Source organism: Grus americana, chromosome Z, assembly GCF_028858705.1.
Source record: "Grus americana isolate bGruAme1 chromosome Z, bGruAme1.mat, whole genome shotgun sequence".
Taxonomy (NCBI): domain Eukaryota; kingdom Metazoa; phylum Chordata; class Aves; order Gruiformes; family Gruidae; genus Grus; species Grus americana.
The window spans coordinates 19753946-19779429 of record NC_072891.1 but is presented as its reverse complement, the minus strand read 5'-3'; the positions used below and the strand labels follow the sequence as shown (position 1 = coordinate 19779429).

The 25484-nt window shown below is 37.0% G+C and overlaps 1 protein-coding gene across 2 annotated transcripts in view; it reads left to right on the top strand.

The window, feature by feature from the left end:
• Positions 1-25484, top strand: part of ARL15 (ADP ribosylation factor like GTPase 15) — a 232712-nt gene that overhangs the window by 83349 nt on the left and 123879 nt on the right. The window contains exons 5-7 of one of the 2 annotated variants that reach the window (XM_054810233.1): positions 433-492; positions 13089-13297; positions 13896-14051. In XM_054810233.1, coding sequence (XP_054666208.1) covers positions 433-492; positions 13089-13297; positions 13896-13946 — 320 coding nt within the window. In that variant the 3' untranslated portion in view covers positions 13947-14051. Of the gene's footprint in view, positions 1-432; positions 493-13088; positions 13298-13895; positions 14052-25484 lie in introns of those variants that run through there. The other variant, XM_054810232.1, reaches the window with a different exon arrangement.

Below are 25484 nucleotides of genomic sequence, written 5' to 3'. Positions count from 1 at the left end.
AAGAAAACAGTGATTTGAATTGCACATTGTCTTCCATGTCTCCTAAAAGTTGCAGAGGGATCACTTCGTATTACTGAAAGTCTGAATTCTAAACTTTAGTTCCAGATCCATTAAAAGATAGTTTTATAAAGGTATATTCCGTACTAATTCCTTACCAAATGGTAGATGGCCTGGTTAGAAGTTTCGTGCTGAATTTTATGTGTGCCTGCTATTTAATAGTATCACTGAAAATTTCATTGCTCATACTGATTTATTCCCCCCCCCGCTTCCACCTCCCATAATTGGAATGTTTAAACATCATATTGAAACAGAATTTATCATGCAAAGTCCTGGTTCTTGATGAAAAAAGTAGTCTTTTCTGAATGGATGCCGTTGAATTCAAATGATCTCTTTAACAAATAACTTACTAATGCTCTTTATTTCTATTCTTAGGTTTTAGTATAAAAGCGGTGCCATTCCAGAATGCCATCTTGAACGTAAAAGAACTTGGAGGTATAGCATTTATTAATTTGATTATAAAAAGATGCAGCGTATAAAGCTCTTCATACCAAACTGTTAGCTGTTTTAAATAAATCAGTGTGGCTGGAATTGAAACCTGTGTTTCACCACAGCAGATAAAGTTGAGAAAAGCTGTACAAATGCTGACTGCAAAGACAAAAACATAAAAAGCAGGAAGACAGATAAGTGTGGTGTGTCCCCTTAATGTAATTTCTTGGATTGCAGTGGTTAAGTTACACAGAAATACAAACTGGACTGTAACTGTAGCAGAGCTTATGTGGCAACTCAAGGAAGTGTGTTCCCTGTGTTTATTGCACATATGAGCTTTTACTATACAAGCACTGGCTCAGGTAGCTATGCAAACATTTGGCAAAACCAATGTATTTGCCGCACCACTGAAAGTGTTACAAAGACAGCCAACTTCCAATGATTTATATTCTTTGAGATCTGTTTTCTTGTTGGATTTGTTGGGTTTTGGAGGGATGGTTGTTTTATGATTGTGGGGTTTTTTAATTGTCTGTATACAGGTAAGCTATTTGGCTGCCCAGTTCTGATGCTGAGTCTTAAGTGATCAAGAGGTAGCTCTGTTTAAAGGAAGAAAACACTCTCCTAATGAGAGTTCTTGTGGAGTCTTATTTCATCTAATGTTCTTCTAGCTAAAAAAAACCGCAAACATGTACATCTTTATATTCTAGAATTTCTGTACATCTTCTTTATTATCTAATTAATATAGAAGAATGAATCTTGAGGATGTTCATTAGATTTTTGGCAAAGTTGAAACCTCTCTTAAATGCTCTGGGGTAGAAGTTAACTTGGTTCTTGAAGGAAGTTTCAAGTCTTATTTGAAACTGTTTCAAGAAGGCTTTGAGATAAGCACATATTAAAAGGATAGCATTTCCTCTTTACTACCATGGGTCCCTGGATTTAGACATACATGTTCTTGTCTGAGCATGTATCCTCTATAAGAAGCAGAAGTTTTCTTTGATAAAGGGGCTGCTCCACAGGGATAGCGTTGGTTCTGCTTGAGTGTGTAATCTGCGTAACATGCACTTACATCACTTTTTCGCAAATTTTTTTTTTTTTTTTTTTGGTGAGATAGGGCGAATCATTTGCAGCCCAGTTTATACATTCTGCTGCCTAATCTCTACGAAATATATAATTCACATAGGTAAATGCAGCTTTTGTATCAAGAATTGAATCTGAGTATTCTTTAGCAGATCTTCATTGATGTCTCTTCCCTAACCTTTTCTGGTCATACAACTTCTATTATATGCACGTATGTGTGTTATGAGAAACCTTATCTCAGTGGAGTGTTTTGATGATCTCATGACAGGATGTCCTGAAGTAATTCAGAATATTTGATTCAGGGTTTTTTTCCACCCATTTATCTCTTCCCAAAGACAGAAATATTGTCAGAATTTTTTTTAGTCCACCTTTTTACTTCTTTTCCCTTTAACTATGGTGTTTACATGTCTGTAATTAGAAATGGTATTGTCTATTTTTTCTATGGGATATTGGAGAAAAATGCTAATTCTGATAGCTTTTCATTGCCTAGGTGGAGGAAGCTTGACAAGCTTCCAAAAGTTGGTGGCCAGTGTTTAATCTTGTAGTTGAGAGATGTGTTCCTCTTTGATGAAGGTAAAGCCCGAGCTTTCTGGCGTATGCATGGTTTCTCTCTTGCTGCTGTATGAAAATAAAGAAAAGCATCTTACGTATTTAATCACTGCTAAATTTTATTTTGGAATTTCTGCTTCTGGTGTTGAAGAGAAGCCTTTGTTTTTGTTCTTATTCCTAGTTTTTGCCTTCAGTTGTTATGATATTGTTTTCTAAGTTCTCTTTACCTGTAGTATGGAGGTCTTGTCCAGACGTTTGGTCTTGGAAACTTGGAGGAAGGTAGAAAGGTATCTGTTTTTAACAATCACTGTCTGTTGTTGCACGTTATTCAAAGGCTGAAGTTCTATATAGTTTTAATTTTTGATACTCTGTTTTAAATTGTCTTTTAGGTTTAGGTAACTGAAAGCTTCGTATGTCTTCATACAGCAACATAGTAACAGTCGATATTTAAAAATCTTAACAGCAGAAGTCACACTGTTTAAGGTTCTTATGTTCAGCAGTCAGGCAGTTATGTGAAACAGATGCTGACTGCATGGTATCCTTTTTGTTTGGTTGAAGCAGTATCTTTCCTCAAGATCGAAGATGGTGATATTTTTTACTATGCTGGTTGCCTTCTGGTGCTGCTAATGAAGCCAGGTTTTGTTTCTTTATTTCTTTAGAGACTGTAAATTTTCAGGCCAAGTATGCAGAAAGCAGTCTTTCTTCTTTTATCTCTTCCTGCTCTGATTATCTCTTCATCAGCCTTTAGGATTAGGGACATGGAGCAAAGTTTTTGCTGTGCTCTTTTTGCAGAAATTTTTCTTTGAAGTACATGATACTACAATATTTTAAAAAATCTGAGTATTATTTCTGATTATTTTGTTTTAATTTTGTTTGTTTCCCAAGCCAGGCTGCCTTCCTACCAGAAAACAAGATTTTTATCCAATTTAATAGATGTTAAATGTTTTGTTTAAAAATATTGAATTTGATCTTGAATAAGTAAGAATATATATAGCTTTCCAATCAAGCATAGGCCTACTTGCATTACTTGAGAAGGAGGTCTTGCTTTACTTACTGACCAAGTTGAGCTGTCCATTCTCTAAGTTTCTATTTTGATATACCAATAATCCCTTCCTGCCCCCTGAGAAACGAACAAAAATTACCATTTTTCTTTCAAAAAATTTAGTCCATAAAATAATGTATGTAATTTACTGTGAAGATGTGCCATGCCCTAGTCCACATTCTTTCAGTATGTGCTCTTACCAGGATAACTGGAAATATCTCTCTATATTATGCAACTCAGCTGAGTAATGGTATAGAAAGAAATTACAGATTTGATGATTTCCTGTCAGGTGCAGCAATCTCTGGTTGGAACTAAGGATGAAATTGTGTATGATGAACATACAGGAGAGTGGAGAAAGACTGGAAAAATAAGGCAGATGATAACATTTGTTGTTCAGAAGGTTCTAACAGTGTTTTGCTGAAAGCTGAGGTTTATTCTCAAGACAAATGATGAAAGTGCAAAGGTAATAGGAAGTTTTTTCTTTGGTTCTAACAAATTCCAGCATGGAGACACAGTGCCTGAAACTACCATTTATTCAGTGTGTTTATTCAGTCATTTGCTGTTGTAATGCTGTCAAAACAGAATGCAAAATCGTGGTGTCTGTTGTGACGTAGATACTTATTCAGGCCTAAATCAAGATTATAGGTCCATTCTGGAGGTCAACTGATAATTTACAGTTGTTGTTTTTAGAATAAGTCTGTTTTATAATTTAGTTTACTATCTTGTAAATGCAGGCTTAGAAACTACTGGTGAGATGCCAAATACGGAGCCTGGTCAAATTTAAAAGAATGATTCTGGATGTGAACAGCTCCTTTTCTTCTTACCGAGTTTAAAAATACTAACATGTTACAGGGTTTAGTAACATTCTCTGGTTTATGTACTAAAATATATTGTCATATGTTTGTGTTCCGTTTTTGTAATCCACCCAAAGGCCTTTGTCACAAGCATAGAAAATCAACATGTTGTGTAGTCATCTTTAAAACTTCATTTAAGACAAAATGTATTAAGTGCTTAGGAAGAGCAGAGTGGTTAATATCAGGGATGCTTGAGTCTCCGGTTGGTTGAGCATGCCCAGGAAAAGAGAGATGAGAACTGTCCTCCCTACTGCTGTTCCTTCTTAAGCTGCATGACCAAAGTCATAAATTCACACTCTTAGGCCAGCTAAGTTAATTGTCTAGGTGAAAGCCTGAGAACAAATAACTTTAAATAGGATTGGTTAAACAAAGCATGCGTGTTTTGCCTTAGTTTGGAAGAAAGAGCAGAAGAAGAGAGAGTGGGAGGGGGAGTCACACTATCAAGCAATCCAAGTTGAATGGAAAATATGAACCCCTGGAGAAGATGGCACAGTTGTCAGATAGCATCTGCCTTGTGAAAAACTGAGGGAGGAGGGATAAAATAATGTTGAACTGTTAATTAGAACTTAAAATTTGAATAGTTATCATAGAATCATAGAATGGTTTGGGTTGGAAGAGACCTTAAAGATCATCTAGTTCCATGCCCCCCATGATGGGGTAGGGACATCCACCACTAGACCAGGTTGCCCAAAGCCCCATCCAACCTGGTCTTAAATGCTTCCAGGCATGGGGCATCCATGGCTTCTTTGGGCAACCTGTTCCAGTGCCTCACCACCCTCACAGTAAAGAATTTCTTCCTTATATCTAATCTAAATCTACCCTCTTTCAGTTTAAAGTCATTACCCCTTGTCCTGTCACTCCATGCCCTTGAACAGTCCCTCTCCAGCTTTCCTGTAGGCCCCTTCAGGTACTGGAGGGCCACAATTAGATCTCCCCAGAGCCTTCTCTTCTCCAGGCTGAACAAGCCCAACTCTCTCAGCCTGTCCTCACAGGAGAGGTGCTCCAGCCCTCTGATCATCTTTGTGGCCCTCCTCTGGACTTGCATCCAACAACTCTATGTCCTTCTTGTGCTGGGGGCCCCAGAGCTGGACATAGTACTCCAGGTGAAGTCTCATGAGAGCAGAGTAGAGGGGCAGAATCACCTCCCTCGACCTGCTGGTCAGACTTCTTTTGATGCAGCCCAAGACATGGTTGGCTTTCTCGGCTGCAAGCGCACTTTGCCGGTTCGTGTTGAGCTTCTCGTCCACCAACACCCCCAAGCCCTCCTCCTCAGGGCTGCTTTCAATCCATTCTCTGCGCAGCCTGTAGTTGTGCTTGGGATTGCCCTGACCCACGTGCGGGACCTTGCACTTGGCCTTGTTGAACTTCATGCGGTTTGCTCAGGCCCACCTCTCCAGCCTGTCAGGGTCCCTCTGGATGGCATCCCTTCCCTCCAGTGTGTCGACCACATCACACAGCTTGGTGTCGTCAGCAAACTTGGTGAGGGTGCACTCAATCCCATTGTCCATGTCGCCGACAAAGGTGTTAAACAGCTCCAGTCCCAGTACTGACCCCTGAGGAACACCACTCGTCGCTGGACTCCACTTGGACATCGAGCTGTTGACTGCAACTCTTTAAGTACGACCATTCAGCCAATTCCTTATCCACCGAGTGGTCCATCCATCGAATCCGTGTCTCTCCAATTTAGAGACAAGGATGTCATGCAGGACAGTGTCAAATGCCTTGCACAAGTCCAGGTAGGTGATGTCAGTTGCCCTTCCCTTATCCACTGATGCTGTAACCCCATCATAGAAGGCCACCAAATTTGTCAGGCATGATTTGCCCTTAGTGAAGCCATGTTGTAGGTCACCAGTCACCTCCTTATTTTCCATGTGCCTGAGCATAGTCTCCAGGAGGGTCTGCTCCATAATCTTGCCAGGCACCGAGGTGAGACTGACCGGCCTGTAGTTCCCTGGGTGTTCCTTTTTTCCCTTTCTAAAAATGGGGGTTATGTTTCCCCTTTTCCAGTCAATGGGAACTTCCCTGGACTGCCAGGACTTCTCAAATATCTTGGAGAGTGGCCTAGCAACTTCATCCGCCAGTTCCCTCAGGACCCGTGGATGCATCTCATCAGGTCCCATGGACTTGTGCACCTTCTCCTACAGTGGGCGGTTTTTCATTCTCCCGGTCCCTGCCTTTGCCTTCTGCAACTTGAGTGGTGCGGCTCGAGCACTTGCTGGTGAAGACTGAGGCAAAAACAGTCATTCAGTACCTCAGGCTTCTCCATACCCCAGGTATCCAGGTCTCCTGTTTCCTTCCAGAGAGGAGCCATATTTTCCCTCATTTTCCTTTTATTGCTGACACACCTGTAGAAACTTTTGCTTATGGGAAACTACACTCCACTTTTGCTTTGTGCAGGTAGAGGGGAGCACTGAACAGCCTTCTAACAACATAGCCTGGCAGAGGAGCTAAATTTCATGTAGTTAGTCATCAGCAAACTGATCCTACAAGTAAATGCCAGCCTAAGTCATGTTCACAGGGATGAACTAACACAAAGTGATAAAATCTCCGTACTGCGTTTGACTAAGAGGCAGTTGACACCTCTACAAAACCTGGTTGGGGAGTGCATGCAATGCCATCTGCGACATAGTTGCGTCTAACAGTTCACAGAACGTCTTAGCAGGTGAAGTTTTTAGGTGACCCTAATGAGCTGTCCAAGCTGTGAGTCGCAGAGAGACATTCAGCTTCTGAAAGCACTAAAGTTAGATCTGTTTGCTATCAATCATACTCAGCCTGCTGTTCAAATGGTTCCTAAGCTCAGACTCTGTCCCATAGTTTCCTCATTTCATAGATAAGAGAGATCATTTACACCTGCTTAGAGATCTCATTAACCTGAGTCCTGAGGAAGCTCTGATAAGGATTCAGTGTTACCAGTCATTCTACTGTTCTTTGGAAATAGTGTTCTTTTTCTACAATTAGCTTTTTACAGTGTGAATAGACAACCTACTACCTATCCTATTCAAAACAAGTAGGAGCCATGCAGGCAATGCCTATCAAAGCTATGTACCATGTGATAAACAAAATACAAAATTTCCTAGTTACAATTTTTTGTGAGGCAGGGACTGGTTGGTTTTGTTGATGGGATGTTTTGGAGAGAAAAGTTTTGTGTTTTGCTAAAAAGCCTCTGTCTCCTGTTGGACTTGCAATGCCATTTTCGTCTGGCTGGATTAAAGGATGGAGTATAGCAGCCTAGTTTAGCCTCAGAAATTATGCCTATGTTTTATGAACTCCCCCCCCTCCAAACAACAATAAAAAATTTTTATTCTTGATTCTACACAGAAGAGGCCGTGATTCTTTCAAAGGCTAAAGCGGATTCAAACTTTTGTGAGCCAGTCAGCAGAAGAGGTAGAGAGAGAAATACACAGGTGTGTAAAGAAGGACAGTTTTCTTTATCTGCCTAATAGTCTTAAGTGCCATATAGGAAGATGTGTTTTGAGCTGTATTTGAGATTACCTGCACTGTTAGCAGAGGTGGACTGCGGCACAGAGGAGGGTACATCTGAGCCTTGCGAGGTGCCGGCAGCAGTTGTCAGCCGGGGGAGTTGTGCGCTGGTTCTGAGATCCTGGCTGTTACTGGGTCCTCCAGCAGAGGTGGAGGAAGGGCAGAGAAGGGGTAATGGGTAGAGAGGAAACTGGCAGATTATTTTCTTGTTGCCAACCATTCTCTGCTAGCCCTAGAGGACTTACTGTGTGTTTGTGCCTTTAAGGAAAAAAAAAAAAAAGAATAGGGGTGATTTTGAGAATGGCTGTCATACATGAAGTCCATTTTAGTGTGGTGTGCCACCTGCTGCAAACTGTTAAAGCTTCAAACTTCAGACTTAAATAAACATTAGAGCGTGTTGCAGGGCACATGTTTTCTTATCTTTCTTTTGAAATAATCTGGAAGATTTTTTAATGAACTTTTAAAATTAACTTTATGTTCCTGACTACAACAGGATATTTTTGTTTCATGTTTTATTTTAAGATGGTAGTAAAATACACGCGCCCAAGTAGATCAAACTGACTTTCTGCAGGCAAGTGTGAATACGGTGTTTTTAAAGCTTCCAAATGCTTGCAACCTAAATGTTGTCTAATAGTTTTAACTATCAGAGTAGGTGGAGATTCAAAGTTGGAGACTGCACCTAAGTTAGCTAATAGGGAAAATACTGAAGGCTTGACTTCCAGATTAATCTCACTGGGGAAGCCTGGAAGGCAGACAAGAGATAACAGAGATGGTTTCTGTAAACTTCAGTTTGATAAGAAAAATAAAAGTAAGCACAATAAACTTATGCGTATTTCTGATTTTTTAATATATTGAATATAAATTCAACCCTCAACGTACTTTTTTTCTTTTAGGCTGTTTGTTCAGTTTGTTGTTGAATTGCTGCAGTGAATATAGCTGATCTTGCAGTTTCAAAATGTTCCTCGTTGAGGAAAAAAACCCTGCCAATTTCCTGCTGCCATGCTTTGTGTATGATTGCAGGAGTGCACTGCCTGAAAGGCTAGAGAAAGCAGGCTGTGATCACTCAGTCTTAAACCCTAGGAAACAAAAGTCCTGGGACTTTTGAACCTTGAGGAGGGTTTTGGTTTAGCATCTGCATTGCCACTTAGCAATAAGCAGTAGCAGTACAAAATAGCCATCGAATGGTGACTGACATTCCATCCGCGGGAAACTTCTCTATCATCTGTGTGTGGATGTGTCTGTGGAGAAATTGCATGTACATACAAGCAGGTATCTTGTAAAGGATTTATAACTTTATTTGTGATAGAAAGGAGCTAGCTATTGAAAAATAGCTAGTGTTAAAAAACCAAAAGATAAATCCCTATGCCGTATTTTTTCACTATGAGACCTAAACAGATCTCTTAAAAATGTGTTAAGATTTCTAAGATTTCAGACATCTTCCTGATTACCTAACAAGACATGTCAGTTTTCCTTGTGAGGAAATGATGGAAAGTGAAGTTATAAACCCTACATAGATTTAGAAAGCTATTTCAAAATTCTTTTCATAAGGTTTCCTTGGGGTGGAGGTTACGGTGTATTTAAAGATTTTGCAAGAATGGACAAAAGATTTCTTTTTCCATTCCCTTCCCTTCTGTCTTACTCACCCAACCATGGGGCCAGTCTTTAATGCAAAAAGATTTTGTTGCGCAGTTGACATATTCCTTGGCTTTTTTTCACCTTTTTGCTAATCAGAAACAGTCTATTTACTGTCAGTAGAGGAATTATCTATATAATTCTTTAATCAACTATAAAACCTTCAAAATAGGTAGGTGTCTTTATTTCAGGTGAGTGGATGTTATATTTGAAGTGGTAGAAAAACTGGTTGCAGCCTGCATTCTTTCATGGCCCCAGGTTAACTATTTTTGGTGGGAAGGAAAAATAGTTCTTCCCTGGATTTGAGACTGTAACTTCTCTGGAGCTGTGATATATTTAGAGGTGAAGAAGAGCTTTCATGCACAGAGTAGACTATCTTGAAGCAAGGGCTGTGTGACATTCATTGTGCTCTCGATGGAGACTTGCTGCAAGTTTGACAAGTAAGAATTTGACACTTTTAAATTGCTTTCAGTGAATTTTTTCTGTAATGCTATGTTCTGTTCTCCTGAAAGCATTGAAAAGGGGGGAATTTAAGGTAGCCTCAAACTGCTGTGAACGACGATATAGACAGAAGTATTCATAGTTGAAAGGAAGATTTGCAGTTCTGCATTTTGCATGATATTTACAGGAGTGCATAATTGTGCAACCTGATTTGGATGTGTATTAAACTGCATCTAACTCTCAAACTCCTCCTGCTCGCTTCCAAGGGGCATTTGAGAGGGTACTATTGGCACTGATATAAATGGTGTTAATATAGACACACTATACCCTTGGCTGATAATAAAAACCAATTTATTTATTCGATATTTTAAAAAAATTACAAAATTTTGAACAGTTAGTTGAATAAACCTGCCCTGTAGTAATGCTGAATGATTGGCGTTTTTAATTACAGCACCCTGTCGTTTCTCTGTAAGGACAGGGTTGGTTTTTTTCCTTTTATGAAGTAATTCAAGCTTATGTTTGACTGAATGCTATCTTTTCTAATAAGTAGTGTGATTGTGTTGTAATGTGGTGGGTTTTTTTCTCCCCAATTCATATGTAAATGGGATGTTTTAGGCAAATCACAGTGCTCAACCCGCTCCTGTGGTTTCATTGCTGAGGGCAACAAATCATACAGTGGCTCTGCCACAAGCTCTTGCCTGTGTCTTAGGAAAATACTACACTGAATGTCACATTTTAGTGAACCTTTCCCTAGGTCTAATGTGAATTGTTGTTATATTTTTCTGATGTTTTGGAGATTTTTACATGAGTTACTTCTCTTTCTTTTTCTTTTTTTATCTTAGTTTAGGTATAAAGTAGTTGAAGAAACAGCCATGTACCTGTGAAGCTGTTAGAGAAACCCATTATATTTGGCTGACAAACCTCAATGCTTATCTCCTGTGTTACTGTTGTTTGATAGGACATTTTGGGTACCAGTTAAGTTTCTGTTTTTACCTCAGTGGTCTCTGAGAGCCTGAGCATGTTTAATGGATTACATTACATTTTGGTTTGCCAAAGAACTCAGACTTTGAATTTCCCCGTCTTACAAACTTTTGGAATAGATGAAAAGATACATTCATAGGATAGTCTGTGTTAAACTGCACTTTTAAAAACAATTGCTTGCTCTGTAAGACTACTGTAAAGTATGATAGCTGGATCACTATTCAAAGGGCAGCACTTTCTGCCCAGGATAACTCCACAACATACTACCTAACGCTCTGGAGAAGGAAGCTCAGAGCAGGTTATGCTCCCTGGATATGAAGGACTACTAGGCTTCAGCGGTGTTTCTTTTGGTACAGTTGATGTGGAGAAATAAAGTTGAGCAGCTGAAGAATCTGAACCAAAAAGACAGCGCTATAAGGTCAACAAATCATCATATTGCTTTTCTGGCTCCAGTGTCCCATGTAGGGATCCATGAGCTACTTTCTTCCATGTGCCTGAATACAAGAGGTCAAACGTTCTGCAGTTCACTACACAATTTTTCTCTTTAGAAATAGTACAGTTGTAAAGATAAGACTCAGGGTCTGGCAGTGATATGTGATTGAGATGTAGCTGGCTGAAGCTTAGAGTAAATAAGACAGATGTTATGTTGCTAGGGAAAAAAAGACCTTCAAAGAACTGATCATGGTGTTGGCCTTTCATTGAAAATGGTTCTCTACCAGTTTTTAAAGTAATGTGATACTTCAGATGCCTGCAACACTGCTCTATGTGGCTACGTAAATAGTGTCCCTCTAGCTCTACTTGGTTCCAACACAGACAGCTGTTTGGAAAGACTGGGACAGCTAACAGATGCTATGAAATTCTTCACAAGTAAAATTGGTAGATATTCCAGTGGTACAGAAACATAGAATTAGCTTTCAGTGTAATCCCTCTTCTGTATTCTACTTTGAATTTGGTTAAATTTATAGAGAAACTAAGCAAGTTCTTGACTAAATCCCATGACCATTTACCTTTAAGTAATCAACTCTTTAGATCTCTTGCAGAAAAAACCTCAGGTATGACTTCAATATTCTCTGCAGGAAAAAGCATGTGTTCACAACATTCATTAGCCACCTAAATTGTGCTAGGTGCAGAGTGCAGAAAACGAATGCTTCAGGTTCCAGTGTGACTGGTACAGAGAATAGAGTAACTCCATGGGGTGAGAATTGAATAGTCTGAGTTGGATGCGTAAAGCATATGCTGTAAATTCCTTTTTAGATATTTATTTCTTCACCTTTGTTTAGTGACTGTCTTTTGTGTTGCACAATATATAAATTGAGTGACTATTTTAAGTATCATATCAATATAGTAATTATGTTGCGTTAAATTCTCATTTTGTGCCTACATCTTGCTCAGAACTTTTTTGTAGTTTCATTTCACTAAAAAATGGAGTTTTATTATCATCAGCACTTGATATCTTTGTCTACATTACAGTTCTCTTCTCTCTGTCTCAAAGAAAAGTGTCTGTAAAGGATACCTTCAGCACATTTCTGCAAATCACTGTCTTGCAGACATGTCAGGTTTTCTACTAGAGTATTGCTGCTGCTATTCACTTTTTAGTGTTAGTCCCCATGAGTGTAGTGCCAGATCCAGACATACAAAGAATGGCCCATATCCAAATCATAGTTTAGATAGTTTGACAGCTGTCAAATACAATTTTTTTTTTCCTACCTCAATGTTACAACATACGCTACTCTCCAGGGGAGACAAAAGCTTTCTGTAGATAACCTTATTGCTTGGCTTCTGTTGAGATGGCTGAGCGCTGCTGAACTGTGTCCTAAAAATTACTGTGGCACATAAGGCTGTACAGTCACTCATGTGTCTACTGTTGGGCCCTTCTAGAATCCTTAGTGTGGTTGACAGAGCAAAAGTAGTGGAAATGAATGCCTTTGCATGTTGTCACCATAGCTCCTCATTCACTCTTCAGCTCACTATTGTATCACCATTCTCCTCATTAAGTGTCTAATTACTTTAATAGGCTTTCCTGACACCTTTTTTCCCCAATTATGAAGTGTTTGCCTGATGGTTTGGAGATGAACTGAAAGACCTTATCATGCTCAGAAATGAACAACTGCCATGACAGAAGCTACAGGTTCTTGCTACAGAAGCAAGGAGCTGCAGGGTTAAGTTAAAAAAAAAAAAAAAAAAAAAGGCAAAAGTTTGGATATTAGTACCAAGATATTTCAGTGAGAAGGTATAAAATTAGACTATGTGGCACTGGAAGTATAGTAGTTCTGCCAGTACTCATTAATGGAGCAGAAACTTTCAGGGATGAAAACTGCATTGAGTCAAATTCCTTCCTTACTTAAACAATGTTAATTTGATGTTTGCGTGTGTGTTGGATTTATGGTTGCTTTTTTTTCTTTTTATTCTTTCAATTATGATTATTTAGGAGAGAAAATTCAGTCCATTGCTTTGATTGTTCTAAGTAGAAGGGTCGTTTTCAGATACAATTGTTAAATCTGTTTAAATGTTCTTGTTTTAATTAGTTCTTATTATTGTCTTGAAAGGGGCTGACAATATCAGGAAATACTGGAGTCGTTACTACCAAGGATCCCAAGGGGTCATATTTGTATTAGACAGTGCCTCCTCTGAAGATGATCTAGAAACTGCTAGGAATGAACTGCATTCTGCTCTCCAGCACCCACAGTTATGTACTTTGCCGTTTTTAATACTGGCCAATCATCAAGACAAGCCAGCAGCTCGCTCCGTACAAGAGGTATGTTAACATGGCAGCATCTTGCCTCTTTGTATTTACTATCTGCACAGCACTGACCCGATATTACTTATTACCCTGACATCCTAGTTAAGGACTGGCCTCAGTTACTCTTCCCTGTAAGTATACAGACCAAGAATAGTCCCAGCCCCTAAGAACTTAGTTCAATGCACTCTCTACAGGCTTAGTTGTTCTGGAAAACAGACAAGTAATACTTGGATACAAAATGTTCTCCTGCTTTCACCATATTTTGCTTAAGGGAGAAAAGATGTTTTTAAACAACTCTTATCAAAAGCTGCTGGGACTGTGATTTTTTTGTTTAGCTTGGGTTTTTATTTGCTATTTAATCTTGCACTACCCCATTACTCCATTCTTTGCAACTGCTTAAAGCAATAGATTGCAGCCATAGGTTGTCTTTTATGTAAAAACATTTTTTCTGAACTGCAGTGTACTGATGTGAAGGCAGAGTTGCAATTCTTGTTCTGAAGTCCTTAACTTGTTCTGATTTTCTTCTTTTAAGGAGTATTGTCTTTGTCTAATTTGTAGCTATCACATAGTAAATTATATACTTGTTCTATTCAGTGTACCTTTTGCTTTTAAGTTTCTGAAAAACTCATCTTACCTACATTCCTATCATGTCACATACCTTTGAGGAAATGCTGAACGTTACTGATTCTTCATGAGAAGCTCTACTTACATTTCCGAAGTTGTAGGAAGATGTTAAAATTTGCTTGTGACATTCTGTTCATAAATGTCATTTAAAGGACTCTTCCTATTAAAGATTGTATGTGAAATCTCCTGTTTGTTCTGTGAGTGGTGTTTTTATTACAGCAGAGTGAAAACTCTTTCAGCACCTTACTGTGTTGCTGCTTTGCGAAGAATGCCAGTTCAATTAATTGCAAAACTTACTGGCCTGTAGAATAACTGCTATTTATACAGTATAGTTGTATGTACTTTCTGTACTAGTATCTATGCCTCCTTTCGTAGCAAAAAAAAAAAAACCAAAACCCAAACCCAGGATAAAAAGTTAAGCTTATTATGTGTTAAGAAGGAGAAGTGTAAATGTGACTGTAGTGATGTTTTTAATTTGGGAGGAAGGGAATAAGTAAGAACCGTGGAAGCTACACTGTAAAATATTTTATTAAATTGTTGAACCTTTCCTCTAAGAATCTGTGCTTAGGAAAAAAAAAAAAAGAATTTGTATTTAGTATATCAAGTTACATAAAGAGGTAAACTGAAATGATGCAGGCATGTAATCTACAAGTTCTAGGTCTTGTTCATCTAAAAACAGATTTAGGAAGAAGTAGTTAATATCTAAAGGAAACGTAATATGCATTTTTATATATCAGTTTATTAATTTCTTCTAGTTTATTGTGCAAGGTAAAAGCAAAGCATATATTCCTAAACATTCCACTTAAAAAATGACAATATCCTGAGACACAACTGTTTTCATTTTATTCATCCAAATATACCCAAGGTGTTTTGATTTTTACTTTTTTCATAGAGCAATATAGATTACAATTTCGATCAATGGAAATGCTTTTTTCACATGATTTAAGTAGTTGTTATTTTACTACTTTTTTCCCTTTTAAAGTGGCTAAATTTGGTTTCAAGTTAATTGAGGATTTTGATTATAAATGTAATTTAAGAAATGTTCCTTGTCTGTTTCATAAGAATAATGAATACAATGCCAGTTAGTTTGTTTTACAACAAATTATGCATGTAACTCTCCATTTTGCAGTTGAGCCCGTGTGGATAGACTTTTGGGCCTGAACTGGGTCTTTTTGTGTACTTATAGTTAGCTTTTCTTCACTTTTATTGGCAGTACCCTCATTGTCTCCTCATCCATCATTACCAATTGCTTGATATGTCAGTAGAGTAGATCTTTATATGCTTACAATAGTATTTAAATATGTTTCTACTGCATGCTCTTTTACAGAAAATTTTCAGTCTATTATCATAGCAAGGAAGTCTTGATTGCTACTTTGTATGAAATGCTGAACACAAGAATTTTGTTAATTTTGCACAGCTTATGCATATTTTCTGAAAAAAACCCACCCTCTATCAAGGGCTCAGTGTATGTCTTTGAAATTCTTTCCTTAGAATACTGGAAAATGAAATTACAAAAAAAAAAAAAAAAAAAAGAATGTCACAAAGTTGTTACTTTGTCCCTGAAAAAATGATGTCCTGTGATTGCTGTATATGCAAAGTGGGAGCCTTATTCAGTCAACTTTGCCTATGTTAAAATGAAAATTTCTTGCTTTCCTAAAGGTTTTGCTGTGCTGTTGTCCTCACTATTGAGATGTGAAATGAAAGTAAAATGCTGAATCATAAGACCATTCCTTATTTCAAAAAGAGCATATTTAAGGATTTAACAAAAATAATGTGTTGAGCATTGAGAGTGTTATTAGATGTTTTTGCAGAACTAAGTCAATTAATTGTAGGTATTTTCTTGCTTTTTTATGTGTCAGATGAATCACAGTCGAAATTTAGATGTATGCATTCTTTTAGGCAACAAATTGCCTTTTTTTAATAGATATGAAAAGACCCCTTGAAGTATAAGTAAAGAAAATGTATGGGCTGAGTGGTACGTAATAGGAATTGTAGAAAAATACTTACCTACAACAAAAAGCCTTCACAAAACTGTGTAAGTGCCAAGCAGTTTCTGCAACAGATGTTATATTTATTGTTGGGAAGTGCGGTTGTTTCAGTTTTTCAAAATTTTATATTTTATTTTAATGTGTTTTCTCCATGCATTGCTTAGGTAGAAATGATATTGCAGAAACTGCATGCCATAAGTATTAAGCAATGTCATGAATAGTTCAATTCAAAACTATAAGGGATATTTGTAAGAATATCCAAATAACTTGTTTAATTTATGAAATGTAGTTTGACCTAATTCATTTTGCAGGCATGATTGGAGAATATACTTCATATTATTGAAATGATCATGAAAAATTACAGGAGAAGCTAAGTTGAAATACTAATCAGTAAATGTAGTCCTTTTTTCCTGTGTTCAGTTGCTAGTTCGCTGTTTCATAGTGTGGTTTTTGGGTTTTGTTTTAAATTAAATCAAGAAAGTAAATTTGACATTTCATTCTAGAATCTATAAATTAAGATGTAGTTTTAAATATTGTGCCTCTTATTTCTCTTCTGTCAACTTCTATGGTGTTTATTCCACCTTCCTATGTCAAAGATATTTGTAAGTTCCTTTGCTGTTCCTGTGACTAGCACAATATTTAAGTGTTTGCAAATAACTGCTAAGTGATTTCAACTGAGCCATGCTGAAATAAAGACTGAGTTTATTAACCAGGCTGTAAAACTAAGACAATTGTGTTTGAGTCAATAGGAATGCTGTAAATTAACCTTATTTTAGATTAAAATAGCAATAATTAAGAATTAATCATATGCAAGTCAATTCTGACTGCCATTTTGGAAACCTCCTGAATTAGTAAATAAAAATAATTACAAGTGAAAAATAAATTTAGTTACTCAGCAGATAGGAAGATGGTGGCATATCAGTTTGGTCACTGTTTCCAAAATACAGGGTGCAATTCTAAAACAATGTACCTAATTATATATTTTTTTAATAAATATCTTGCTGACAGAGTGTGCTTTTGGTTTTCCATCACAAAAGTGCTTTTGATTATAACAAGTGTTTTTGATTAGTCCGATTTCTGTTAGAGGCTTAAAATACTACAGGAGATTTATGGTGATAAAAGCACTGTAAATTGTTTTGCAAGAGAACAGCAACATTCCTATGATTACTAACTTGTTGATTTTTATTTTGGAATGTATGCTACTTTGTGTAATAATATTGGAAGCTGGATATTGCAGTGGATTCCTGTGATTTGAACCAGTATGTGAACTGAGAGTCACTTTCCTCCCAGGTCAGAGCAGTATTTAGGAGTCACAGATAGGATGCATTGGAAGTTGTCCATAGCCACTGTATTTTAGGAACAGGCTATTCTGAGCAAACGCTTGTCTGAATCTGTTGGGGGACTTCTGAAAGCCATGTAGGACTGGCCAAAGGAGAAACCCAGTTGAACAATGAAGCTTTGCCAGTTCCATGGTGAAGCAGCTACATGTTTGGCAGTGTGCTAGTTTTGGGGATGTTCTTTGGGTTTTATTTTTAAGGCTCTTTTCAAGATTGCAGTTGGACTAGATGATCATTGTGGGTCCTTTCCAACTGAACTATTTTATTCAAAGATCATATAGGTGAAGACATTCATAGAGCATGGCATTTTGGTGGGGTTTCTTTTAGTTATCTTTTAATTAATGAATATATTTATTTCATATATATATTTATATATAAATATATATAAATATATTTATAAATATATACAAATTACTGACCACTAGTACCAGGGGAAAGCACTGAAGACATGTTCTAAATTCCTGTTTTAAAAAATGCTCGAACTTTAAAATATAGACTTACTAGTCTTCTCAGTCTAAGGTTATATTATCTTTTAAATATTTTCCCCAGGAAAAAAAAAAAGGTGAAAAGGTTATGTAGTGTGCCGTCCACAAGTGCTTTTTTTTTCCTCTTGCATACAAAGTCTTACTTTAATGCTGTGGTACTGATGGGCGTGTGAAATTCAAGGCAAAAGTCTTTCACATTTTCTTTTTTTCTTCAATAGAGCAAATTAAAAATACCTTTGAATTACGAACAATATCTTCAAAAGCAAGTGTGAAAGGTCGATCCCATGTTTACATAGATTGTGATGTATTTATCTATTTGAGAATATTTTAAGGCATTCGGGTTTTGAATCGTGCACAGTGTTTACTTTGATTTTCTGCTAACAGAAAAGTGGAGGGTGACTCGCCTTGTGAAAAGAGCCACCTTAGGGATGTGAGGGCTAATATCTGTTACTCTGCCAGTTTCTCCTCTGTTGTTTATGTCTGGAAATAATTTTGTAGATAAACAATGTCTTCTTGATGCCTTAAGTGTCTTAAAGCTAAATAACCATTGCAGGAGAATGTCCAGGTTTGTCAGCATCTGCGGAGGCTCTTACTGGTGCCGGGGAGCTGGAGCAGTCTAGAAACTGCGCTTTCTGGGGCTGCTGGTGCTTTATGGTCTGACTTGGCTGCATATGACAGGCTTAATTCCAGGATGAAACTACTTCTTTTTATTTTGGCATCTTCGTACTATTTTGCCATAGTTCACACCTTTTGTAGTTTCTGCTAGTTAGGGGGAAAGGATTTCTTTCTGGAAACCCTTTTAACATACTAGTTATAGACATCATTATTAACAATCCGAAAAACTATGTTGAACACTGACGTGTGAGGAGGTTTAGCTTCAGAGAGTATGCAGTATCTCAGCTAATGGTTTTGAGCAGATAATGCCTCCAGCAGCAGGTACTACAAAAACTTAGCCCGACACCGAGAGTGAAAATGGAAGCGCTCTCTGCAATCTGTCCCGTCTTCACCCTGGTCAAACCTCTCAAATTAGTTCACCTATCTGAATTCTTAAAGACCAGCTGTTGCAAATCTGTGTACTTTATGACAGGGACATCCATAGCAAAGTTAAATCGGGGGCAGATTTTTGGTTCCTCAAGAAACTGTTTCTGAAATGATTTATCTTCAGATTACTGCAGCAAATAGCCAAAATATGGATTCCTACCCTGTTTTGAGATCATAATGACCTTAATATTTGCAATCCCCTACTGCAAATACTTCTTCTCATCCAAGGTGTATCCCCTGATATTTGAAGATTGTTTTGGAGCTGGACTCTGCTATTTTGAGTATTGGCTGCTTCCTTCACAACTGTGGCCTTTGCGGGAACAGAGGAGTTATTTGTCAGACTTCAGTTATGAACACAGTTGGAGGAGAGGAGGACATTATTAAACTGATGTTTAGGAAAAATCAGTTTTGCCATGTTTAGAACAATGCAGAAATAACTCCTATTTACATGTCTCATAGGAACTCCCATTCTGATTAAAGAATTTCTTCAGACCTGTTAGGAAGATGATTTAGATATAAAAAGATCCTAAAATACAAGAATGTAAATACAATACAATATAAAAAGATAAACAATTTAAATAAAAATAGGTCTACATCCTAGCTAGATGTGAACAGCAAAACAAGTTCATACAATTGCAAGAATGTGTTCAATGTAAATATTTAGGAGGTACGGTTTGCTTTAACCATTGCATAGTTAGAATCATCATACTAATAGCAAGTTGGGCAGTAAACATTTATTACTGCAAAATGCAAGTGACCATATAAAGAAATTAAAACAAGAAACTGAATATCTTGGAAGAAGCTGGATTTGTCTGTTCTCTTTGAGTCACTGGCATGGGAGGAAATAATGGTGAGCAAAGAAGAAATTAAGATGATCTGAAGAGGAGTTGTAAACTCTTTTTAAGGATTTGTCAATAAATCTATCTAGAATGGCTCTACTTTTTGTGAAAAGCCCTTTATAAAAAGGTGACGTGAAGAATCCAAACACTAAGCATACTTTTTCTTTACATGGATTTCTGTTTCAATTATGCTTTACAATAAACAAAGCCATGGCAGATAAAATCCCCAATATATTTTAATTAGATTGAAAAATGAATTGGAATTGTTGATAATTTTTAGGTGAATAATACAGCTTACAAATAACTGTGCTGTACCAATGCACTTGGCCCATTTAACAAAGAAAAATATATCTCTGAATAGTAAATTCCTAGTCCTGCTCTTGACAAAGAAATATGTCTGCAAGGAACTGAGTTGAAAGAGTGCCCCTAGAAACTCTGAATTGGAATGACCCTCCTGAAGATGCAGACAAAAATGCTTGAGCACACCTGTGAATGTACACATATTGTACAACGTACAGGGAGCTGAAGAACAGGAGTAGAGAAGCTAAGACACAGGAGTGGAAGTACTGTCCGTATACACGTTTCACGACATCAAACTGTCCTTAGAGAAGCAAATCTCAAATAGTCCTTGCAGCTAATGGTGCTGAATTCAGGGCTACAAAAAATGCTGAATGTTTTGGATTATTGCTGTGTATAGTTTCAACATCAGTAACTTGATTTTTAAAGCACTTTTTGTGTCTGCAAGTGGTTGTTTTATATTTTTATATATATACATACGGATAGGTGTACTTGGAGCGTTTGGGGTTTTTTTTATCAGCAGTATTGGCTTGCATGCTGGCCTCTTTGCCTATTCTATGCTTCAGGTGTGACTGTCCGACTATTTGTGTGACCATGTGGTGAAGTGGCATAAAAATTACTAAACTCCTCCCCTCCTTCTTCCTGGTCTTATTTTCAAACAACCTCAGCTCACAAGACAATTGGATAAGTTTGTGTACAGGCACAAAGAAGAGGTGGGAGGCAGGTGAGAGTGGAAGTGATACTGGTGCAGAAAAACAGTGACATGGAACTCTAAAACCCAGTGAGACTTGGACCTATCTCCCTGCCACCTTTCTCACTCGCCTTGTTTTGCTTATCCCACTGTGGTGAACCTCATTAGAGGAAGGTTATACAGGAAATTCTGGAAAATAATTTTTCCCAATTACTTAACAATGAAGGAGTAGGTGTGCACGTACTTTTACTGGGGTTGAGTGAGAGGTATGAAAGAAACATTTATTTTCACTATGTGCTTTGAAAAATAAACATCCTCCTTGTCTTCCTAGCCAAGGAAGAAAAAAAGAAAATGTCCTTCAAAGAGGAGGAGTTGGTTGCACCTGTAGAACTAAACATAGTGACTGTGAAGGTAGAGCATAGTCTGTATAAATAAAAAAGTGATTAGAGAAATTTTCAAATGCTTTCAGATACAAAAATCTATATTAATCTTTTAGTAAATGTTTTTCATAAATACTTTACAAATACTTATACACTACTCATTAAAGACTGCTGGAGCTGAAAAGAGCACAGCTTTTTACAGTTCTTTCTGAAGCCTTTTTTGCTTGCTCAAAAGTTTCTGGGCTTTAGTAGAGAATTAAATGAAGTCCTGAGGCTTGTGGGATACAAATGTGACTACATGATTATTATGATCCTTTTGGGCCTCTAAGTCTGTGATACTGCTGTTCAGAGGAATTCCTGTGTGCTCAAAATTTAATTACTGTTTGAGACATTTTGCATGAGCAAGAGAAGATATATTTCTTTCAGAATAAATAACTGTTTCAAGTGGAACAAAATAGTAGCTATATAACCACTTTCCAAATACAACTCTACAATTTTTATAAAAAAGGTCTCAGGATCAGATGAAAAAGAATGGGAAAGTATTTAGTAATGCATTGGATCAAGTTTGTGAAAACTCTGCTATTGTATAAGTGATTTAGTATGTGTTTTCCTTGCAGACATCCTTCTTATATTTATTGGAATCAATCCTTGAGTACAAGAGTACAAGCTGCTGCTCTTTAAAAGATGAGGACATATCCTTCTCTCCTTTTTTTTTTTTTTAAAGAGAAAGTATCAGAATGCCTTTAGTGCTAAAATAAGTTTACTGATTGAAAGGAGATTAACTATATTGCGAACCTTCTGTTTACCAAACAAGAGGTTTTCTGATCATTTTGTGTAGCTGAAGTTTTTTTATATATCATTTATATTTATATAACGTACTCATGTATCATTTGTATAACAGAAGAAATTTTTTTTAAAAAATTAAGTTGATTATGATCACATAATCTTTAATACATTAGAGTTGGCATGCAGTTGTATGAAATTAATTTCTGGTCTCAGTCCATTCTGTGGTAATTAGATACTCACACTGCATGGGAGATCATGATGCGTATCTTTATTGGTCATGCCAGGGAGGTTCGAGAATAACTGAACAGGAGAAAATCTATCCATTTAGTATCCATGTAGGTATTTAAAGTTGGAATTTCATTATGTGCTTCAGAAGTGGAAAATTTTCAGCTGCATCAGCACTACTTGCGCTGTGAATTAACATAGATTAATATTGTCTGTAATTCCCAACATCTCGAAGAGCTTGCTGGGAACATGTGTATGCAGAATTTCTTTAAACCGGCATTAAACAGAAGGTTCTTAGAGTTCAGCTTGGGTGTGGGATGCTTTTGGTGCCTCTTTAAACTCAGCATTTCTGAAGATGCCTGGGAGGATTTCTCCTGAGTATGAGCTGTAGCATGATGGAAAGCAAAACTGAAAATCGATGCATCGTTGACGCATCAGAGGCTGAAACTGCTTTAGATGGGTAAGCATAAAATTCCTACGAGAGATAAGGAACTGTGCAGCTCTGGATGTGGAGATGATAGCACACATGTGAGGCTTCATGAAACGTGTTTCCAAATAACAGGATAGGGAAAGAATCATCTTTGCATCAGCATTCTGGATGCATGTTACTGGGACAACACTGCAGTTGTCAAAGACTGAGAAGGAGAGACCTAAGGTGAGATTAAATCCTTTCCTATCAGTTCTCAGTTCTGGACTGATTCTTTTTCATGGGATTCCTTCAAGCCATTATGCTTCTGGAAAAATCTCAGATGCTTAGTGGGTATGAGGGAAGCCAAAAATCAAAGATTGTTCCCAGGGTATGAGCTTGAGCGTCAGAGAGGACACTGTAGTTTTTTAAAATGGAATAACCCAGAGATAATGAGTAACAGGACAACTGGAAGGGGATTGGTGACAAATCTCATGCACCTCTTTCCCTGCTACTTCTCAAGACTTTACTGGCAGTAAAGCAGAAGCAATGAGCAGAGAATAACCTGGGGTTGAACAGAAATGAAGAATTGAAGGGAGTTCAGCAAGTTCAAAAGCGGTGAAGGGTCCCACAGTTCAGGGAGGATGAGGATGCTGAGTTGTGCTTAAAGCAGTCCATTGGAGGGCTGCTTCTGCAGGGATGGATGCTGAGAACAGTGCCCATTATTTCTTCAGAAATGTCTTCTGTCCAGTGCATAATGACATTTGGTTCAAAAAGAGGAAATCATTCTTCCATCCCCTTCTTGCAGTGATTCAGCAGCAGACGCAGACATACCCCTGAAGAAACATGAATTATCCACTCTCTAGCATCTGGGAACGATTGTCTTCATAAGACTAGAAGCAGAGTTTTGAATATAATGACATTATTCTAATGATGATTTGTTGATACTGCAGCATATCATTAGTCATGCTGGAATCTTTATAAGCGTAAATGTTTTCTCAAAATAGTTTAAATGTTTAGAAAATCTATTACAGCAGTTTGACATGAAACAGTAACTTCTTCTGCTAGAATCTGAAAAACCTGAAATTTTGAGCTAGTCTGGAAAAGAATTATTAGTGAAGGATCATACAAATAAACTAGGAAACATGTTGAAAAACAAAGAGACAAAACTTGAGGAAATTTTTTTCTTGAAAATATCTTAATGTATTATTCAGATTTACACAGGTCATTCTTATGTTTTTTTTCTACTCTTTACAAGAATAGAGTATTAACAGTGCATTGAAAAATCCATGGTGATGAGTACACAAAATTTCTCAATATCTTTACTTTTCTGATCTTCTCTATTATCTTTTGTTGTTCAAATTCCGCTCAGATGCGGAGTTGCAAGGGTCAGAAATACTGTCTTAAAACTAAAGACTCAGTATTTGTGTGTAGGCCTTTTTAAAGTTAATTCTTGTTCAAGTATAAATATGCACTGTGAGACATCTAGCAAATTGTTAAGAAAACAACAACAAAAACCCCAACCTGCATAAGTGAACAAGCTTTTCTTAAAAGACTGTTCATCTCATCCAGACATGTATAGAGGAGGATAATTGGAATTACTGCATATGTTGTTATATATTTGCTACAATTGCATTATTTATTTAAAATTAAGTTGTCCCATCTCTCTGTCTGTCAATACAGGTTTGTTCAGTAAACTTTTTCCATTATTTTTTCATAATGTATTATCACACTATTTGCATTCTCATTTTGTTTTTTATGTTACTGTGGTAAGAAATGCTAAGAAATTATTTACTGAAATTGTATGAAACCATTGAGTATTTTAAGGATTTCTTTCCTTTAATTTCCTATAGCTTTGTTCTATTGCAGTAATACCTTTGCAGCAGACCATATATTAATTATGAATGTACTACCGAATATTCCGTTCTAATTTAGATACCTTTAGTCCTCTTTCCTAGTTATGCCTTTACTTGTGTCTGAGGATAAAGGGAGTAAGAGAATGAAATTTGAGTTACTCTCCAGGGCAGAAAAATAAAGCTCCTCAAAGTTGTAAATGAAAAGATGCTTTCACCAATATTGCAGGAAATATTGGGGTCCCTTTACCCACAGCAGTGTCTTCATTGGTGGCACAATGCATGTTTGTTGTTTTAAAAATATGTAACTCATTTTGAATTAGCAGAATTATCTACGTGATATTTAAAATGCATTATGTAAGTTAATCTTGTCATATTTCATTCATTCTGGGTAAGCAGAGACTATCCAACGTTGCTTTCAAAAGCACACATGTGCACAGAACTTTGTTAAACAGGCAGTACTCTCCATTGAGTAATTTGGTCTGTTCTGTGTGTCAGTAATTCACTACTTACAGATAAAGTTGTTATTTTGTTTTAATTTTTTTTTTTGTTTTGAAGTTTTCTGTGGGTTTCGTCATTATCTTTAATAAATTGATGTATGTTCTTAAAACATGAACAGAGGCTACCGAAATGGTACTGCACATTCTTCAAGTATTGCACGTGCCTGCACATCTGTCATGTACCAGAAGAGTTCAAACTATGTAATTTTGGTTGACTACTTTTTCTATGAACATACTACCTGTATCATTTCTCATGAAGTTCAGAATGCATAATTTGTTTAAATTAAAGTCATAATTGAATGAAAATTGATTTTTAACTACATTTTTGAATACTTATATTTTTATATGTTGGAGAGAAAATCCCCAGTATTTTCCATTATTATTTCTCTTGCTAATTTTCTTAAAGGTAATTTTGAGGTTTATTGAAATCTCATTCTTAGCCCTTAAAAAATAATCTTACTCTTAGAAGATCTTCTGAAAAACAAGGTATTCTGTTTTAAAGCCAAAATGGAGTGTTGTTAAGGGGGAGAAAAAGCTTAGTATCTTTGTATTCTGATTTATTATACAGAAGGCTGTTTTTTAACAAAAAAGGGCTTTTTTTTCTTTTTTTCCCTCCACTATTCTCAGTCTCTTTTGATCATTGATCTGGGTGACCCCATGCTCAGGGGTTTTTTCTTCATTTGACATGGACAGATTTTTGAAGTATAGCTCTCCTTTGGGAACCTCGGGCAGTTCCACTTGACTAACCTG